This window comes from Chiloscyllium punctatum, chromosome 12, assembly GCF_047496795.1.
Source record: "Chiloscyllium punctatum isolate Juve2018m chromosome 12, sChiPun1.3, whole genome shotgun sequence".
In the NCBI taxonomy this organism is placed as follows: Eukaryota; Metazoa; Chordata; class Chondrichthyes; order Orectolobiformes; family Hemiscylliidae; genus Chiloscyllium; species Chiloscyllium punctatum.
In genome coordinates this window covers 5,162,984-5,179,543 of record NC_092750.1, presented here as the reverse complement: position 1 = coordinate 5,179,543, position 16,560 = coordinate 5,162,984, and the positions used below count along the sequence as shown (strand labels likewise).

General features: G+C 43.1%; 1 protein-coding gene across 1 annotated transcript in view; it reads left to right on the top strand.

The window, feature by feature from the left end:
• LOC140483570 (host cell factor 1-like) overlaps window positions 1-16,560 on the top strand; it is a 116,026-nt gene that overhangs the window by 90,210 nt on the left and 9,256 nt on the right. Inside the window, exons 20-23 of the mRNA XM_072581786.1 lie at window positions 1,183-1,485; window positions 4,895-5,013; window positions 7,811-7,954; window positions 11,574-11,762. Coding sequence (XP_072437887.1) covers window positions 1,183-1,485; window positions 4,895-5,013; window positions 7,811-7,954; window positions 11,574-11,762 — 755 coding nt within the window. The remainder of the gene's footprint in view (window positions 1-1,182; window positions 1,486-4,894; window positions 5,014-7,810; window positions 7,955-11,573; window positions 11,763-16,560) is intronic.

The following is a 16,560-nucleotide window of genomic DNA, read 5'->3' as shown; positions in this document are numbered from 1 at the left end:
AGGAGATATAATTAAGTTTGCAGATGACAGCAAAATTAGTGGTGTAGTGGACAGTGAAGAAGATTATTTCAGAGTACAATTGGATCTCAAATCACATGGGCTTGAGTGACTGTTGGTGTTTAATTTAGGTAAATGTGAGGTGTTGCATTTTGATAAGGCAAATCAGGGCAGGATTTACACAATTAATGGTAGGGTTCTGGGAGTGTTGCTGAACAAAGAGACCTTGGAGTGCAGGTTCATTGTTCCTTGAAAGTGGAATCGCAGGTAGACAGATAATGAAGAAGGCATTTGGTATTCTTGCCTTTATTAGTCAGTATCGTTGTGTATAGGAGTTGGGATGCCATGTTGCAACTATACAGGACATTGGTTAGGCCACATTTGGAATACAGCGTTTAATTCAACTCTCTCTGCTAAAGGAAAGATGTTGTTGAACCGAGTCCAGAAAAGATTTACAAGGAAGTTGTTGAGGATTGAGGCTTAGCTTTATAGGGAGAGGCAGAATAAGTGGGACAAGACCTTAAGAATGGCTTGAAGCTAAATTTAACTCATGATCGTCCTTTCATAATGCTCACATCAAGCATGTAATATTTAAGTTCCACTGGACAACAAATTTACAGGGCTATGCATTATTATGATCACCTCAACATTTCAGTCATTGATCAATGTACAAATAGGAAGCCATTAGGTCTCTCTGATCTCCAATGTAATTTGATTATGGCCTGTATATTAACTCCATTTACATTCTTTTGTTCCAAATACCCTGGTTCCCTTATAAAAATCCAAAAGACTGTAGTTGCTAGAAATCTGAAACAAAAACAGAAATTGCTGGAGAAACTTGGCAGATCTGACAGTATCTGTAGAGAGAAAGCAGAGACAACATTTCAGGTCCAGAGCTGAAGAATTAGTTTTGAAATTAAACTTCTCAGCTACAACTATGGTATTTGAATTTGCCTTTCCACGCCAGTCGTCAGGCCTCTGGATTACTCATATAATACATAACTACACTATACCTACCTGCTGTACAGTTTCTTTCTTTAAAAAATGATTTTTCTTTATAAACTGACATTTGTAGTTCTGCTGAATTGTTAACAAATCTTTGTACTCTTCAATTTACTCTTGACTAACTATTAATAACACTGAAGTAGTTTTAAACCTTTTCTGCCCCTTTGATTTACGATACAGCAAGGCAAGAGACCATGGATACCTCAACAGCAGAATTAACAACAATACAACCAGCACAGCTGTCGCACCAAGCACTGCAGACACTGGTGTCTCTTCAGTCTATTGTACCATTGGCTGAACTTGCACAGCAGGACATAGAAAGAGCACACCAGCAACAAGCAGCAGAAAGCAACCAGCCCTCCCGACCAGCAGAGGCGCTAGCTCCAGCAGACAGTCTCAATGATTCTACCTCTGAGACCAATGGGCCACAGGAACTACCTAGTACAGTTTCAAGTGTTCAGTTACCTATTCTGAAGACCACAGGTGTGTGTTATTCTTCTTCAGCTTTTCATCCAAAGCTCTCTTATCCTCGTTCTAACTAATTTTACATTTCATCCCCATGATCACTGATCTGAATTAGCTCTAGTATTGTTTTGAAATTCTCATTCTGCTTTGCCGATCCTTCATAGCCTTCTGCTCTGAACTGTGTCTTATCTGCAGCCTTATGAATCTGTGGTCAAGGAGGGGTCTCTGAAGTTCATGCCTGGAGTAGTTAGGACTTAAGCTCTGCAATTTCCTTAGTATCTCTACCTTGCTGTCCTTTTAATACACTTCTTAACACCTACTCTGGCCAAACCCTTGAGCTTTCCTAACATCCCATTATTTGATAAGTTCTCAAATTTTGAGGGATTCCCATTTGTCTTTGGACATCTCACTATGTTAAAGATGCTGTATAATGCAAGATGTTTACAGGATATACACGATGATGGTCAGCCCACATGAAAGGAGCACTATGGCATTCTACACTGTTGTTTAATCGAGTGGCTTGTTAGAGCTTTGGACTTAAATGAGCAATTCAATGTCCTCAGTCTGGGTAGGAGATGACAGCTTCCTAACTGCACATCAGTGAACTAGTTGGATTATTGTAACAATCTATCAGCTTTTGTGGTGACTTCTTCCCTATCCTTGTTGTTATCATGCAATGCAGTTTCATAGAGTGTCATGGTGCAATGTCACTTTGTCAGTTTTGGCTTATTTCTCCAATCTCTGATATCACAGTGTTAAACAGCAGTAGGTAGGAAAATGCTATTGATTTGATGGTTAAGTATCCAAAGTAGCGTGTAAATTTGCAGGTACTTTATTTTTAAAATGCGCTAAACAAAAAGTTGCCTCTTGGCTCGTGTATCTTATTGACTTCTTTTAATCCGAAGAAACCGTATATTTGTAGTGCATTCTAAATGAAAGAGTGACTCGTATCAATGTAATAAATAATTAACAGTCTGTATCCTGCACCAGAATTGTATTATTTCCATCCTATGCTGAATAAAACTCTTGCACTTTTAGAACACTATGGTTGAAACATCTCAAAGTACTTGACTAGTTTTTGGAGTGCTGTGTTAACTAGGTTATAAGTGAAGCTTTTCCAATAATTAACCACAGATAGCAAATAGGTTATAGTTGTTGGAACCATGCATAGAATCTTGTGTTCTATTCCTGTAATAGTCTAAAACAGAGTTTTGATTATCTGTCATTTTAAAAGATATGAACTCTTACTTTGTGCTCCAAAGACCATTTGCAGAAGGAAATAATTAGAACATAGAATTGTAGAGCATAGGAAGAGGCTGTGGACTGACCAAGTCTGTGCAAACCCATGTTGCAATTCTAAACTAATCCCACCTACCTACACATGGTGCTTATCCCTTTATTCCCTGCTTGTTCATGTGTCTGTCAAGAATCTTAAGAGTTATGCAGCACAGAAACAGACCTTTTAGTCCAACTTGTCTGCACTGACCAGATATGCTAAACTGATCTAGTCCTGTTTGTTAGCATTTCGCCCATATATCTCTCACCCCTTCATATTCATGTAACCATCCAGATACCTTTTAAATGTTGTAATTGTACCCACTTGCACCATCTCATCTGGCAGCTGTTTTCATCTATGCACCACCCTCTGTGTGAAAAGCACCCCACAGGTCCCTTGTTAAACCTTTCCCCTCTCACCTTAAACCTATGCTCTCTAGTTTTGGTCTTCACTATCCTGGGAAAAATAACATTGACACTTCCACCCTATCCATGTCCCTCATGGTTTTATAAACTTCTGAGGTCACCCCTTGGCCTCCAATGCTCCAGAAAAAATAGCCCCAGACTATTCAGTCTCTCCCGATTTTGCTCAAACCCTCCTTTCCTGGCAGCATCCTCGTAAATCTTTTCTGAACCCTTTCAAGTTTAACAACATCTTTCCTATTGCAGGGAGACCAGATTTAAATGAAGTATTTTAAAAGTGGTCTCACCAATGACCTGTACACTGCAACGTGACATCCTAATTCCTAAATGTCTCTTAAACATTTCTATTATATCTGCTTCTATCACCTCCCCTGTTTCCGTGCTGCATGCTTGTGACTGTTTATCCTCTGTGGAGGCGGGGGGGACTTGCTAATAAATCTTTTTTAATCTTTACTCCTCTCACCTTTTAAACTATGCTCCCTTGTATTTGACATTTCTACCCTGGGAAGAAGAATATGACTTTCTACCTTATCAATGCTTCTCATAATTTTATATCCTGCTATTAAGTCATCCCTTAGCCTCTGACTCTCTTGCAAAAATCATCCAAGCTTTGTCCAACCTCTCCTTTTATAGCTAATACACTTTCTAATCCATACAACATCCTGGTAAGCCTTTTTCTGCATTTTCTTCAAAGCCTCCACATACTTCCTGGAGTGTGGCGACTTGAACTACACACAATAGTCCAAATGTGGTCTAACCAAATTTCAATACAGCTGCAGCACAACTTGCTAACTTTCCTGATAAAGGGCTTTTGCCCAAAACGTTGATTTTCCTGCTCCTCAGATGCTACCTGACCTGCTTTGCTTTTCCAGCACCACGCTTTTGACTCTAATCCCCAGCAGCTGCAGTACTCACTTTCGTGTTGCTAACTTTTATACTCAGTACCCCGACTGATGAAGGTAAGCATGCCATACGCCGCCTTTGTCTCCTTCTCCACTTGTGTTATTTTTGGGGAACTATAGATTTGCACCCAACAATCCCTCTGAATATCTTTGCTTCTGTGTCCTGCCATTTACAGTATACTTTCTTCCTGCATTTGACCTCCCAAAATGCATTACCTCACTCTTGACCAATTTAAACTCAATCTGCATTTCTCCACCCAATCTTTCAACTGATCTATATCCTGCCAAGGCATTTGACAAGCTTCCTCACCATCCGCAGCTCCACAATTATTTGTGTACTCTACAATTTTAATAACTTAATGATAATAAAAATGTATTTTGTTGAAGTAGAACTGATCCTGTTGTGGTATTGCTACCTTAATGTATTTGTTTTCCCTGTCTGCCTTTTTTGACAAACTGCTTCATGCTGGACCCCCTCCTTGACTGCTGCAGTGGCCTATTGTCCTGAACATAAATCATTTATTCCTACCTTTCTCTCGAGTTTATTGTTCTTCCTGTTATTCATCTTACTTATTAGTCATCATCTAATAATCAATGAGTTATTCCTCAACTTTTGACTTGAGCTTTTTCGTCTCAGCTTGACGCAACTGTCAACTAATCAGTGCAGTAAATGTGGGCTCCTTAAGTTAACTGAATTTCCATTGTTTACTGGTTGAGAATATTAGAAGGATGTGGCATAATATCTGAATGCGGGGATTTTGAATTTTCCCACTACCTGACAGGAATGCAGTAAAATTGACCAGTCCTTTCCTTTTATTGCAAACCAGGATTGACACCATACACTTCTCTCCTGACATCTACAACCAACCAAAACTCTAGTCCAATTAAAACGCAGGCCGCCACAACTTTAGCCCAAGTAGCCAATGGAATTGGCCTACCTGCTTCGGTGAGTACCCCTGTAAGGATGGGCAATTTTGAAGTTGTTACCTCTCTTTGAAATTATAGGTTGCATTATGCAACTAGTCTTGGAAATTTCAAGATGAACAAAATGAAAGTCAGCAATTTTTAAAAAAATCTGCATTTATGTCATGCCTTATTATAATATGTAAACATCTGAACTTCTCACAGTTAGTGATAGGAAGTCTGATTCAGAGTTTTGTTTTATTTGATTCTGAATCATAAATTCCAAGAATTGACATTTTATTTTTGCTCATTTGGACAGTTCTTCAGTGACTCCACAGTACCTGTAGGATCTATAGTAGAAACCTGACTCCAATTCTGTCTTTTTCTAAAATCTAATGAGAATATGACCTGTTGATATTGCATGGGTGCTGCTTCAAGATATCACTGACTCTAGGAGCAGTGAAATTATTCTGTGTTCACTTGGGATCGTCCGTACTGGGGATAATTTGATTTTTTTTGGGCCACCCATAATGGGAAGGTGTTGCATTTCTCCACTTCATTTCATTCACTGAGGGTAAGCATCTGCTGACAAGTTACCATGTCATGAGATTTCTGCCATCTGTCTAAAACCAGTGATGTATGCAATATAAAAGTTAGAAAATGATTCTCTGCCGTAGATTTAAAGTTGGAGACAGTAAGGACTGCAGATGCTGGAGATCAGAGTCTCGAGTGTGTGGTGCTGGGAAAGCACAGCAGGTCAGACAGCATCCGAGGAGCAGGAGAATCCTGATGAAGGGCTTATGCCCGAAACATTGATTCTCCTGCTCCTCGGATGTTGCCTGACCTGCTGTGCTTTTCCAGCACCACACTCGCAACATAGATTTAAAGTTGGACTATAAGCATCCTTTTATTTGCTGTCAAGAAGTAACTTATCACATTCCTCTCTCCTCTCTCTCCCAACCTCACGATCCAATAAATGGAAAAAAGTAAAACACTTAATTTTATCCAGATTATTCACTGTATTTCAGAGTAGTTTAAAGAAACATCTGAGAACCATTTTTTGCATAGCAAAATCGCAAACCTCTTCAGGTTTGATTGATCACTTAGTATGTTTTAGTGGTATTGATTCATGCAGAAATATTGATCATGATGCAACCTGAAGTCGTTAACACAGAGTTGCTGTTGATTGGCAGCAGTCATTATGTAGAAAACGTTGGCAGTCATTTTGTGTTAGTGTTGCTATTTTAGAGTTTCAGTTTACCAGGAAACTGTGTGCCCATCCTGTGGATCTAACCCTACCCAAAGAACAAGCGGCTCTGTTGACTTGGAATCAACCCGATCTTCACCTAACACCAACATACAGAGGCGTATGGCTATTTATCCTTAGTTATGTCATGTTACTGTAATAAATATTGGCATATTTTCCAAAATAAACAGGCACCTAATTTTTCTTCGTAAAGATTCTATGGGACTAGCACTCTGTATGGGTGTGTTATTCCAATAATTTATTTCACCGTTTTTTCACCGTAATTGCGTAGCATGGTGAGGCTCAAAATTTGTTGCAACTTTTGTGTTGCAAAACAAAAGTTGGAGAGCTGAAGGCAAAATGCATAAACAGTTAAAATTCATGAACGCAATGCTAAAATTCCACCTGGACACACAATAATGCTGGAGGCAATCTAACACAAACTAGAATATCCTGTAATGTCTCTGCCTGTTTGAGCTTTGTCAACAATTGTTGCCACCAGGTTATCAACAGACAAGGAAATTTTATTGAAATGTTATGTGTAAAAAAAGGTGCTATTGTATCAATAGATCAAAAGAATATGGCTGGGAGATGTGATGCAGCATGCAAGTAAAAATCCAGACTGGTATAATTCTAATGTAGAGAGGCTAGAAAGTATGAAGTGTGTTATTCAGGAAAATCCCAAAGACGATTTGGAATGTGATGGCTCAGTGGTTAGCACTGCTGCCTCAGTGTTAGGGCCCTAAGTTCAATTCCACCCTCAGGTGACTGTGCAAGCTCCAAACAGACATGTGGTTAGCACTGCTACCTCACAGCGCCAGAGAACCGGGTTCAATTCCCGCGGAGACTCTCTGTGTGGAGTTTGCACATTCTCCCCATGTCTGCGTGGGTTTCCTCCGGGTGCTCTGGTTTCCTCCCACAATCCAAAAATGTGCAGGTTAGGTGAATTGGCCATGCTAAAATTGCCTGTAGTGTTAGGTGTAGAGTTAAATGTAGGGGAATGGGTCTGGGTGGGTTGCGCTTCGGCGGGTCAGTGTGGACTTGTTGGGCCGAAGGGCCTGTTTCCACACTGTAAGTAATCTAATCTAATGTCTGCATGGGTTTCTTCCGGGTGCTCCACTTTCCTCCCATAGTCCAAATATGTGCAGGTTAGGTAGTTTAGCCATGGGAAATGCAGGGTGATAGGATAGGGGGATGGTTCTGGGGTGGGATGCTCTTCAGAGATTGGTTTGGAATCAGTGGGCCAAATAGCCTACTTCCAAACTGTAGCGATCAGACCATCTTTGAGGTCTGATTCTAGGATGTGTCTGACCTTGGGATATTTAACAGCATTAGAAGTGCTAATTAGTTCACATTGCAGAAGGAGAGAAACCTTGTAATCTTTTGTCTGTGTACCTTTTAGAACAGAAATTGTCAGAAGTGCATAGATCGGCTAGCCTCTGTAAAACTGAATGGTCAACATTCTAGGTTTATGCCCCATCATCTGCAGGGTTGTCTTTCTGATTAGTTCAGGTTTGCCCTATTTTGTTCTCCAACTCTCATACAGAAATGTAAAGCTGATTACTTTTTGGGGTGGATATTCTTAATTCCTCAGAAACAGGATGCGTCTCCTAATACCCAGCCAAAACCAACAGCCAGGAAGGAACCCAATCAGTGGTATGACGTCGGTGTATTCAAAACGCTGAGCACAGTAGTGGTTTCCTACTTCCTGCCTGCAGAGGGCTCTCAAGGAGAAGAGGTAAGATATGTATGCAAATTTAATGGTTTGAAAGTGTCCACGCCCTTTTTTAAATTTTGTTCTTAATATTGTCAGTCCTCCCAAGTACTGAAAGATTTTTACAGTTTAAAAGTATCTTTTATTCCCTCTTACTGGTCTCCCAAAAACACCAGACCTTTTAAGCATGTGGTTCAACGGACACCAGCTATCTTCCACCCATCCCCAACACCCCCATCCCCACATTATCTATTCCCTTCCCCAGTACCACCACCAAGTGGCTATTCTGATATGAACCAAGCGTTGTGCTTGACTGTGTCGAGAATTGGGCACCATCTGAGCTGTAGGCTGTGCAGTGTCCCCAGTTACTGAAATCCAGAAAAGATGAAAGCGACAATTCTTTTGTTCCCTCCTGCTCAGTACTGCACAATACCACACAATACATCACAATACATATCTCTGTTGACTATCTGGCATAAGGAGGGGTGGGGGATGAATCTGTTCCAGAATAAGGTGTTTGACTGGAGAAGGTGACTGATCTCATTGGCTTATTTAATTTCTCCTGTCTTATCTGTGATTTTGTCAGTGCCATAATTTAACTTCCTATTTTTGAATCTGTTACTTTGTAATAGACAAATTTTTTTTAGTCAAGTAATCTAACTGCTGAGAATTATGTGGAATCTTACAGAACAGTAATAGGCCACTCCCCTCAGTCAGTTTTTTTTATCAGTGTTTCTGTTGTTTATAAACAGGCAGCGTTTGCTGACACTAATGCATGTGTATTTATGCAGTTTAAATTCACTGCTGTGCATTGAAGCCACTTGTGTGGGAGTGGGGGAGGAGATAGCTTGGGGATGGGTCCCTGGAGAGGGCTGATAGGATCTGGGAGAGGATAGGAAGGGACCTCCCAGAGCCTCCTTCACTCTTCCCTGCATTCGCACTCCTTTCCAACACCACACGTCTTTCCCTCCACTCTGATTCCTCACTCCCTGCTGCTGAACCCTAGTTCAGAATGGTGCAACAAAAACCGAAATTACTGAAAAAGCTAAGCAGAACACTGCGTATATGCGGCCTTTGTGTATGACTGCCTGTGTGAGTGCATCTTGGGTCTGGAATTAGGCATGCGCAGTTGCAGCTGTCAGGCAATGCCTTAAATAAATAAATGGTAGTACAGAAAACAAACCTTTTTGGTAAAAGGACACTAGAAGATGAAGCTCTTTACCTTGTACTCATCAGAACTAGGACTAAAATAAAAACAGATTTGAACGAAGAGACACCATTTTATACAAAATGAGAAAAAGTGTGTTTTATATTTGGGCCTCTATTAGCAAAGAGCTACTACAGCAAGAAAGTTAACTATCAATCTTAATCGTTAAACCAGAGAGACAGATTCTGATTACAAGTGCAGTAGAATTAGGCTGTCTCCAGATACTCTTTATTTTGAAAAGGTGTAATTCCTTTGAGGCTTTTTCGCAGGGTGAAACTACCAAGAGGGCACAGATTCCAAGTGAGCAGGGGAAAGTTTAGGGGAGAAGTGTGAGGAAAATTATTTTACACAGAGTGGTGGGTGCCTCGAATGCACTTCCATTAGCAACGTTTAAGACATATCTTGATAGACACATGAGCGGGAGGTGAACAAAGGGATAGAAACCACGTGTGGGCAGTAAGTCGAGGGTCTGAATAAAGATGAGGAATTGGTGCAAGCTTGGTGGGTTGAAGGGCCTGTTCCTGTGCTGTGTTTATTGTATTGTATGATCAATTTCCTTTTGTTTACATAAAAGCGAATCCTGAGTATTTAAGTATGTAGCTCCTAGCACATGGAAATACATCTTGCAACTGGCAAGGCTGATCATTTTAAATTGCTTTCTGGTGTAACTTTTGGCACAGTCTGTTATTGTAATAAATGATTTTCAGGATGAGAATCACATCTAATGGTGATTATACTTTTTCTGAGATTTGCAAAAATAGGCTGGTTGAATACAATCCGCCTGCTGCCAGCTGTGAATGGTCAGTGGACTTGTTGTTTCATGCAGCCTGCCAGTCATTGGGACGTCCGACCTACATACACCCATCCCACTGGCACTGGAACTCAAAACACATTGCTTATTAGAATGGTAGGCAAAATGTTGTTCTGACGTGACATCAGCATACTGTGAGTGGAGAGATCACTTGTGAGTTTACTGCATTGTAACAATGTGAGACAGCTTGCTTCAGCTATTATTCACATTTTCAAGACCCCTTCCTCTTGCAGGGTAATCTGAGGTAAGACTGGGCACCATTTCAGGGCCAAAAATAATGGATGTAGATACTTTAATGAGTGTTTGCAATACACAATGAGTGATGACTTGATTGATATATCCATCATTCTGCAAGATAGTTTTGATATACCCTATCTCTACATCATGTATACATGATGCACAGGTAGCTAGGATTCTATTCCTGAGGTTGTCAATAAGATTGATCATGAAGTGTGTGGGTCTGCAGGAATCCCAGTGTATATTGATCAGTGAACATAGACTTGCAATTGATAGCAGGAAGGAACTCATTTTCAGATTTTCCATTTCATACATTGAGGAGTAGGAGCTCATTTGATGCTCCATTTCAATGGAGTTTATTAAGCTGTGTGAATAAAGTCTTTCAGCTTTGAATTGAAATATCATAAAAGTGTCGCATTCATATTGGAAGAATGTGAAGTGGTAAGAGGGTGGTGATCTTCCATTGAGGATGTGTTTTTCACAGTAACCACCAAAGCCATTCACAAAAGCTGGGCCTATAGGGTGTCCGATGGCAGCTACATCTATTTGAATGTACATGATATCGGTGAAACAGAACTCCACATCGAGTGTTACTAAGTTCATGAGTTTGAGCACGATTCAGTTACCAGTTACAGTTGTCACGGTATAGTGGTATTGATTAAAGATTAATTGTTTCTTTCAATGGTATGTTGGTAGATAAGTTGGCAATGTCAAAAAAAGCATGAGGGTGTGCTATTGTCTTGTATGGTCTTTTGAAGGTGAAAGAATCTTTAATTGGGTATATGGAAAGTTCATTTGGAACTAGTTACAATAGCTCTCACTGCTATTTAGCCGACGCATATTATTACATATATTAGGCCATTCTTCAGTCTTCTGTCCTTGAGTAATATGCCCTGGGCTGTTTATATTTTCCCATTGAGTATAAGCTGTCAGTTCTGTTTTTATCTGAAACGACAGTTGAGCTTTTGCACCTTATATTCCATTGTTGTCACTAATTAGATTGTGATAGACAAGTAAAGTATATTCATTCTCAGACTTGGTCGTCTTGAAACACTAATTCAAAGGTCGTATTTTAATTAGATTATTAATAGGGAAGTAAATTCTTCTGCAACATGACATTTTAAAAGAGAGCTTTTTATTTATTTTGACTTGGCATGTAATTCACTTGTCGGCTAAAGCTCAGTTGCTGTCGTTCTTGCTTTTCTTGTCAGAAGGTTGTTGGTTTGCTCCTTACTGCAACTTGATTGTGTAATCTGGACTGACAATGCCAGCAATTGGATTAAATGGCCTCTCTTTGTGGAGTACATTCTGTGTAATTGGGACCTTATAATTGTGAATAAAGGTGAGATCAATTTAGAGATTCATTCAGTGAGTTTTTTTTCCCATAGGATGGCAGTGGGGATAACATCCCTGACCACAGCAATCTAAAGACTGAGAGACTGGAATCGGGCACTGCTTATAAATTCCGAGTTGCTGGTATAAATGCTTGTGGACGGGGTCCATTCAGTGAAGTCTCAGCTTTTAAAACCTGCATGCCAGGATTCCCAGGTGCACCATCTGCCATCAAGATCAGCAAGGCAAGTATTGATGGTTTTAAATCCCAACTCCAATCTGAATTTTGATGTCTGATCTTGAACCAGAATAGCCATTGAATAATTGAAAATAGTTTATTGTTTGAGTGGCCTTACACTCAATTTCTCCTGAATGCTACTACATTTTTGTCAATGCTCATTTTAAACATCATTCCAGAGCAGAAGCCTCACTGTAGGGCACAGGTATCTTCAGAGTTGGGTTTTTCAGATTTTTGAAAGCTCCCTGATATAGCTGTGGTGAGCAGTGTTGTCTGACTCTGTATCTCTTTACTTCTCCCTATTGGTTGACTGAGTTGTTATTCTATTTCTGTTGCTGTTAACAAGTACTGCTGATGCTAAACTTGGGCTGGTCTTTTATCTGTAGTTTATAACCCACCATGTTCTCCAAAATGCACTCATTTTAATGCAATCAACCTTACCAATGGGTTACTTGACTGTGGGCAGCATAACTGGGTCCAATTTTATCCAAATCAGATGTCAGTTTGTGCACTCCCAGCAAAGGGTGGTGGATCAGGGTGGGTGACCTCACTGGTTAGCCCTCAACCGATTCCACTTGCCCCACCATCCCAGAAATACTCAGCCAGATGGTAACTACAGTATGGCTTAGCCCTGCTGCTTGCTTCTTTCTGTTTAGCCACTCTACCAAACGCCTGTTGCTGAGTATTTACTGACCCAGGAGTGATTTAATCAAGAATAGTCAATCAAGATTGTGCAAGCTGCTTACACAAAGACGTTGTCATTTTCAAACCAGATAATGTCAGAAGCTTAATGGTTGACTGAGAAGTTCAAAACCAGCAAAAGCTGATCATTTGATACCTTCCATCTATTTAAAAAAAAATTGTGTGTCACCATTTGCAACTTTTGTGTATTTCTAAGCTCACAATTACTTTGCTTGCAAAAGAATGGTTATGCTACTAATGCAGCACCTAGTCTATACAGAACAACATTCCACATGTAATAGGAGAAAGTTCAACTACTTTTGGGCAGTATTCGGAGGCGGGTGGCTGGGTGCATTATAGGTAGCAGTGACATGAATGAGTGCAATGTGGTAAAGAATTCCTCTGGTTTTAATTAGTGCCATGGAGTTACTTGAACATGCGAATAAGGTTTAGTGTTCCATTTGAAAGATGCCGCTTTCAAATTTGTCCCTTTAATACTATACTGGAATTATGTGCTAGAGTTCCTGAATTTGAACTTAAATCCATTAATCCAGAGGTATGTGGTTCAATAATTTCCTTTTGGGGAAGGAGATTTACCATCCTTGTGTATTATGGCCTATGGGTGACTCCAGGCTATTAGCAATGTTGTCCATTGTTCGGTGATTTCAGAGGGCACTTAAGCTCCTAGGTTATTAAGGCAATTCACCACCACCTTTCTGAGGGCAGTAAGGGATGAGCAATAAATAGATTTGCCATCACTGAATTCCTCCACTATCAATATACTTGGGGTTACCGTTGACTAGAAACTCAGCTGGACTCACCACACAAACACAGTGGCTACAAGAGCAGGTCAGAGATTAGGAACACTCCTAACTCCCCAAAGTCTGTTCACTATCCACAAGGAACCAGTCAGGAGTATGATGAAATACTGTCCACTTGCCTGGATGGGGGCAGCTCCAACAACACTCAAAACGCTTGGCACTATCCAGGAGAAAGCAGCCGTTTGTTTAGCACCACATCCACAAACATCCATCCACTCCCTCCATCACTGATGCTCAGTAGCAGTATTGTTTACTATCGACATGATGCAATGCAGCAATTCGCCAAAGACAAGTTTCCCTCCAAGCCACCCACCATCCTGACTTGGAAATGTTCCTTCAGTGTTGTTGAGTCAAAATCCTGGAATTTCCTTCCTAATAGCATTGTGGGACTACCCGACAGCTAATGAATTGCAACAGTTCAGGAAAGCTGCTCAGTACCACCTTCACAGCTACCACCCCCACGCTGAGTGGTGATGTCACTTCCGCCCCCATCATGGCCACTCTCACAGCCACTTCCGGCCCTTCACATCATCGCTGATGCCACATACTCAGTGACTTCTGCCACCCCTACTGCCATGATCACCACCACTTCCGCCCCCACCAGTGCCACTCACCTGCATTCTGCTGACATGCCCCCCACAGACCCCACTGTCACTATCCCCACACCCCAGAACCCCGAGGGCAACATTACCCCTGCTCATGCCTCCACCCCCATTCCCCCCACCATCACACCCACTCCAGGTACTGGCTCCGACCCCACTCCCAGCTCCACACCCACACCAGATCCCAGCTCCCGGCCCTGCCGAGTTTTCACCATCCCTCCAGACCTCCCGCTCACTGAGGACGAACGATCAGTCCTCAGCAAAGGACTCACCTTCATCCCCCTCCGTCCACACATCAATGAATTTAATATACGACGTGACATCGAACAATTTTTCCATCGCCTCCGCCTCCGAGCTTACTTTCACAATCAGGACTCCCGCCCACCTTCCGAGGACCCCTTCGCCCACCTCCAACACACTGCATCCACCTGGACACCCCGCGCTGGCCTATTACCTGCCCTCGACCTCTTCATTTCCAACTGCCACCGGGACATTAACCGGCTCAACCTGTCGTCCCCCCTCCCCCACTCCAACCTCTCACCCTCACAACGCGCAGCCCTCCAATCCCTCTGCTCTAATCCCGACCTCACCATTAAGCCAGCGGATAAAGGGGGCGCAGTGGTAGTCTGGCGCACTGACCTCTACACCGCTGAAGCCAAATGCCAACTCGAGGACACCTCTTCCTACTGCTCCCTCGACCATGACCCCACCCCCCATCACCAAACCATCATCTCCCAGACCATACAGAACTTCATCACCTCAGGAGATCTCCCACCCACAGCTTCCAACCTCACAGTCCGGTAACCCCGCATTGCCCAGTTCTACCTCCTTCCCAAGATCCACAAGCCTGACCACCCTGGCCGACCCATTGTCTCAGCATGCTCCTGCCCCACTGAACTCATCTCTATCTACCTCGACACTGTCCTATCCCCCCTAGTCCAGGAACTCCCCACATACGTTCGAGACACCACCCACGCCCTCCACTTCCTCCAAGACTTCCGTTTCCCCGGCCCCCAATGCTTCATCTTCACCATGGATATCCAATCCCTCTACACCTCCATCCGCCATGACCAGGGCCTCCAAGCCCTCCGTTTTTTCTTCTCCAGACGTCCCCAACAGTACCCTTCCACTGACACTCTCATTCATTTGGCCGAACTGGTCCTCACCCTTAACAATTTCTCCTTTGAATCCTCCCACTTCCTCCAGACCAAAGGGGTAGCCATGGGCACACGTATGGGCCCCAGCTATGCCTGTCTCTTTGTTGGCTACGTAGAGCAGTTGATCTTCCGTAATTACACCGGCCCCAATCCCCACCTCTTCCTCCGCTACATTGATGACTGCATTGGTGCCACCTCGTGCTCCCGCGAGGAGGTTGAACAATTCATCAACTTCACCAACACATTCCACCCTGACCTTAAATTTACCTGGACCATCTCTGACACCTCGCTCCCCTTGACTGACTTGACACTGACATTTTTTACAAACCCACCGACTCCCATAGCTACCTGGATTACACCTCTTCCCACCCTATCTCTTGCAAAAATGCCATCCCGTATTCTCAATTTCTCCGCCTCCGCCTCCGCCGTATCTGCTCCCAGGAGGACCAGTTCCACCATAGAACACACCAGATAGCCTCCTTCTTTAGAGATCGCAATTTCCCTTCCCATGTGGTTAAAGATGCCCTCCAACGCATCTCGTCTACATCCCGCACCTCCGCCTTCAGACCCCACCCCTCCAACCGTAACAAGGACAGAACGCCCCTGGTGCTCACCTTCCACCCTACAAACCTTCGCATAAACCAAATCATCCACCGACATTTCCGCCACCTCCAAAAAGACCCCACCACCAGGGATATATTTCCCTCCCCACCCCTTTTCCGCCTTCCGCAAAGACCGTTCCCTCCGTGACTACCTGGTCAGGTCCACACCCCCCTCCGACCCACCCTCCCATTCTGGCACTTTCCCCTGCCACCGCAGGAACTGTAAAACTTGCGCCCACATCTCCTCCCTCACCTCTATCCAAGGCCCTAAAGGAGCCTTCCACATCCATCAAAGTTTTACCTGCACATCCACCAATATCATTTATTGTATCCGTTGCTCCCGATGTGGTCTCCTCTACATTGGGGAGACTGGGCACCTCCTAGCAGAGCGCTTTAGGGAACATCTCCGAGGCACCCGCACCAATCAACCAAACCGCCCCGTGGCCCAACATTTCAACTCCCCCTCCCACTCTGCTGAGGACATGGAGGTCCTGGGCCTCCTTCACCGCCGCTCCCTCACCACCAGACGCCTGGAGGAAGAACGCCTCATCTTCCGCCTCGGAACACTTCAACCCCAGGGCATCAATGTGGACTTCAACAGCTTCCTCATTTCCCCTTCCCCCATCTCATCCTAGTTTCAAACTTCCAGCTCAGCACTGTCTCCTTGACTTGTCCGGACTTGTCTGACCTGCCTATCTTCTTTTCCACCTATCCACTCCACCCTCTCCTCCTTGACCTATCACCTTCATCACCTCCCCCACTCACCCATTGTACTCTATGCTACTCTCTCCCCACCCCCATCCTCCTCTAGCTTATCTCTCCATGCTTCAGGCTCACTGCCTTTATTCCTGATGAAGGGCTTTTGCCCGAAACGTCGATTTCGCTGCTCGTTGGATGCTGCCTGAACTGCTGTGCTATTCCAGCACCACTAATCCAGTATTT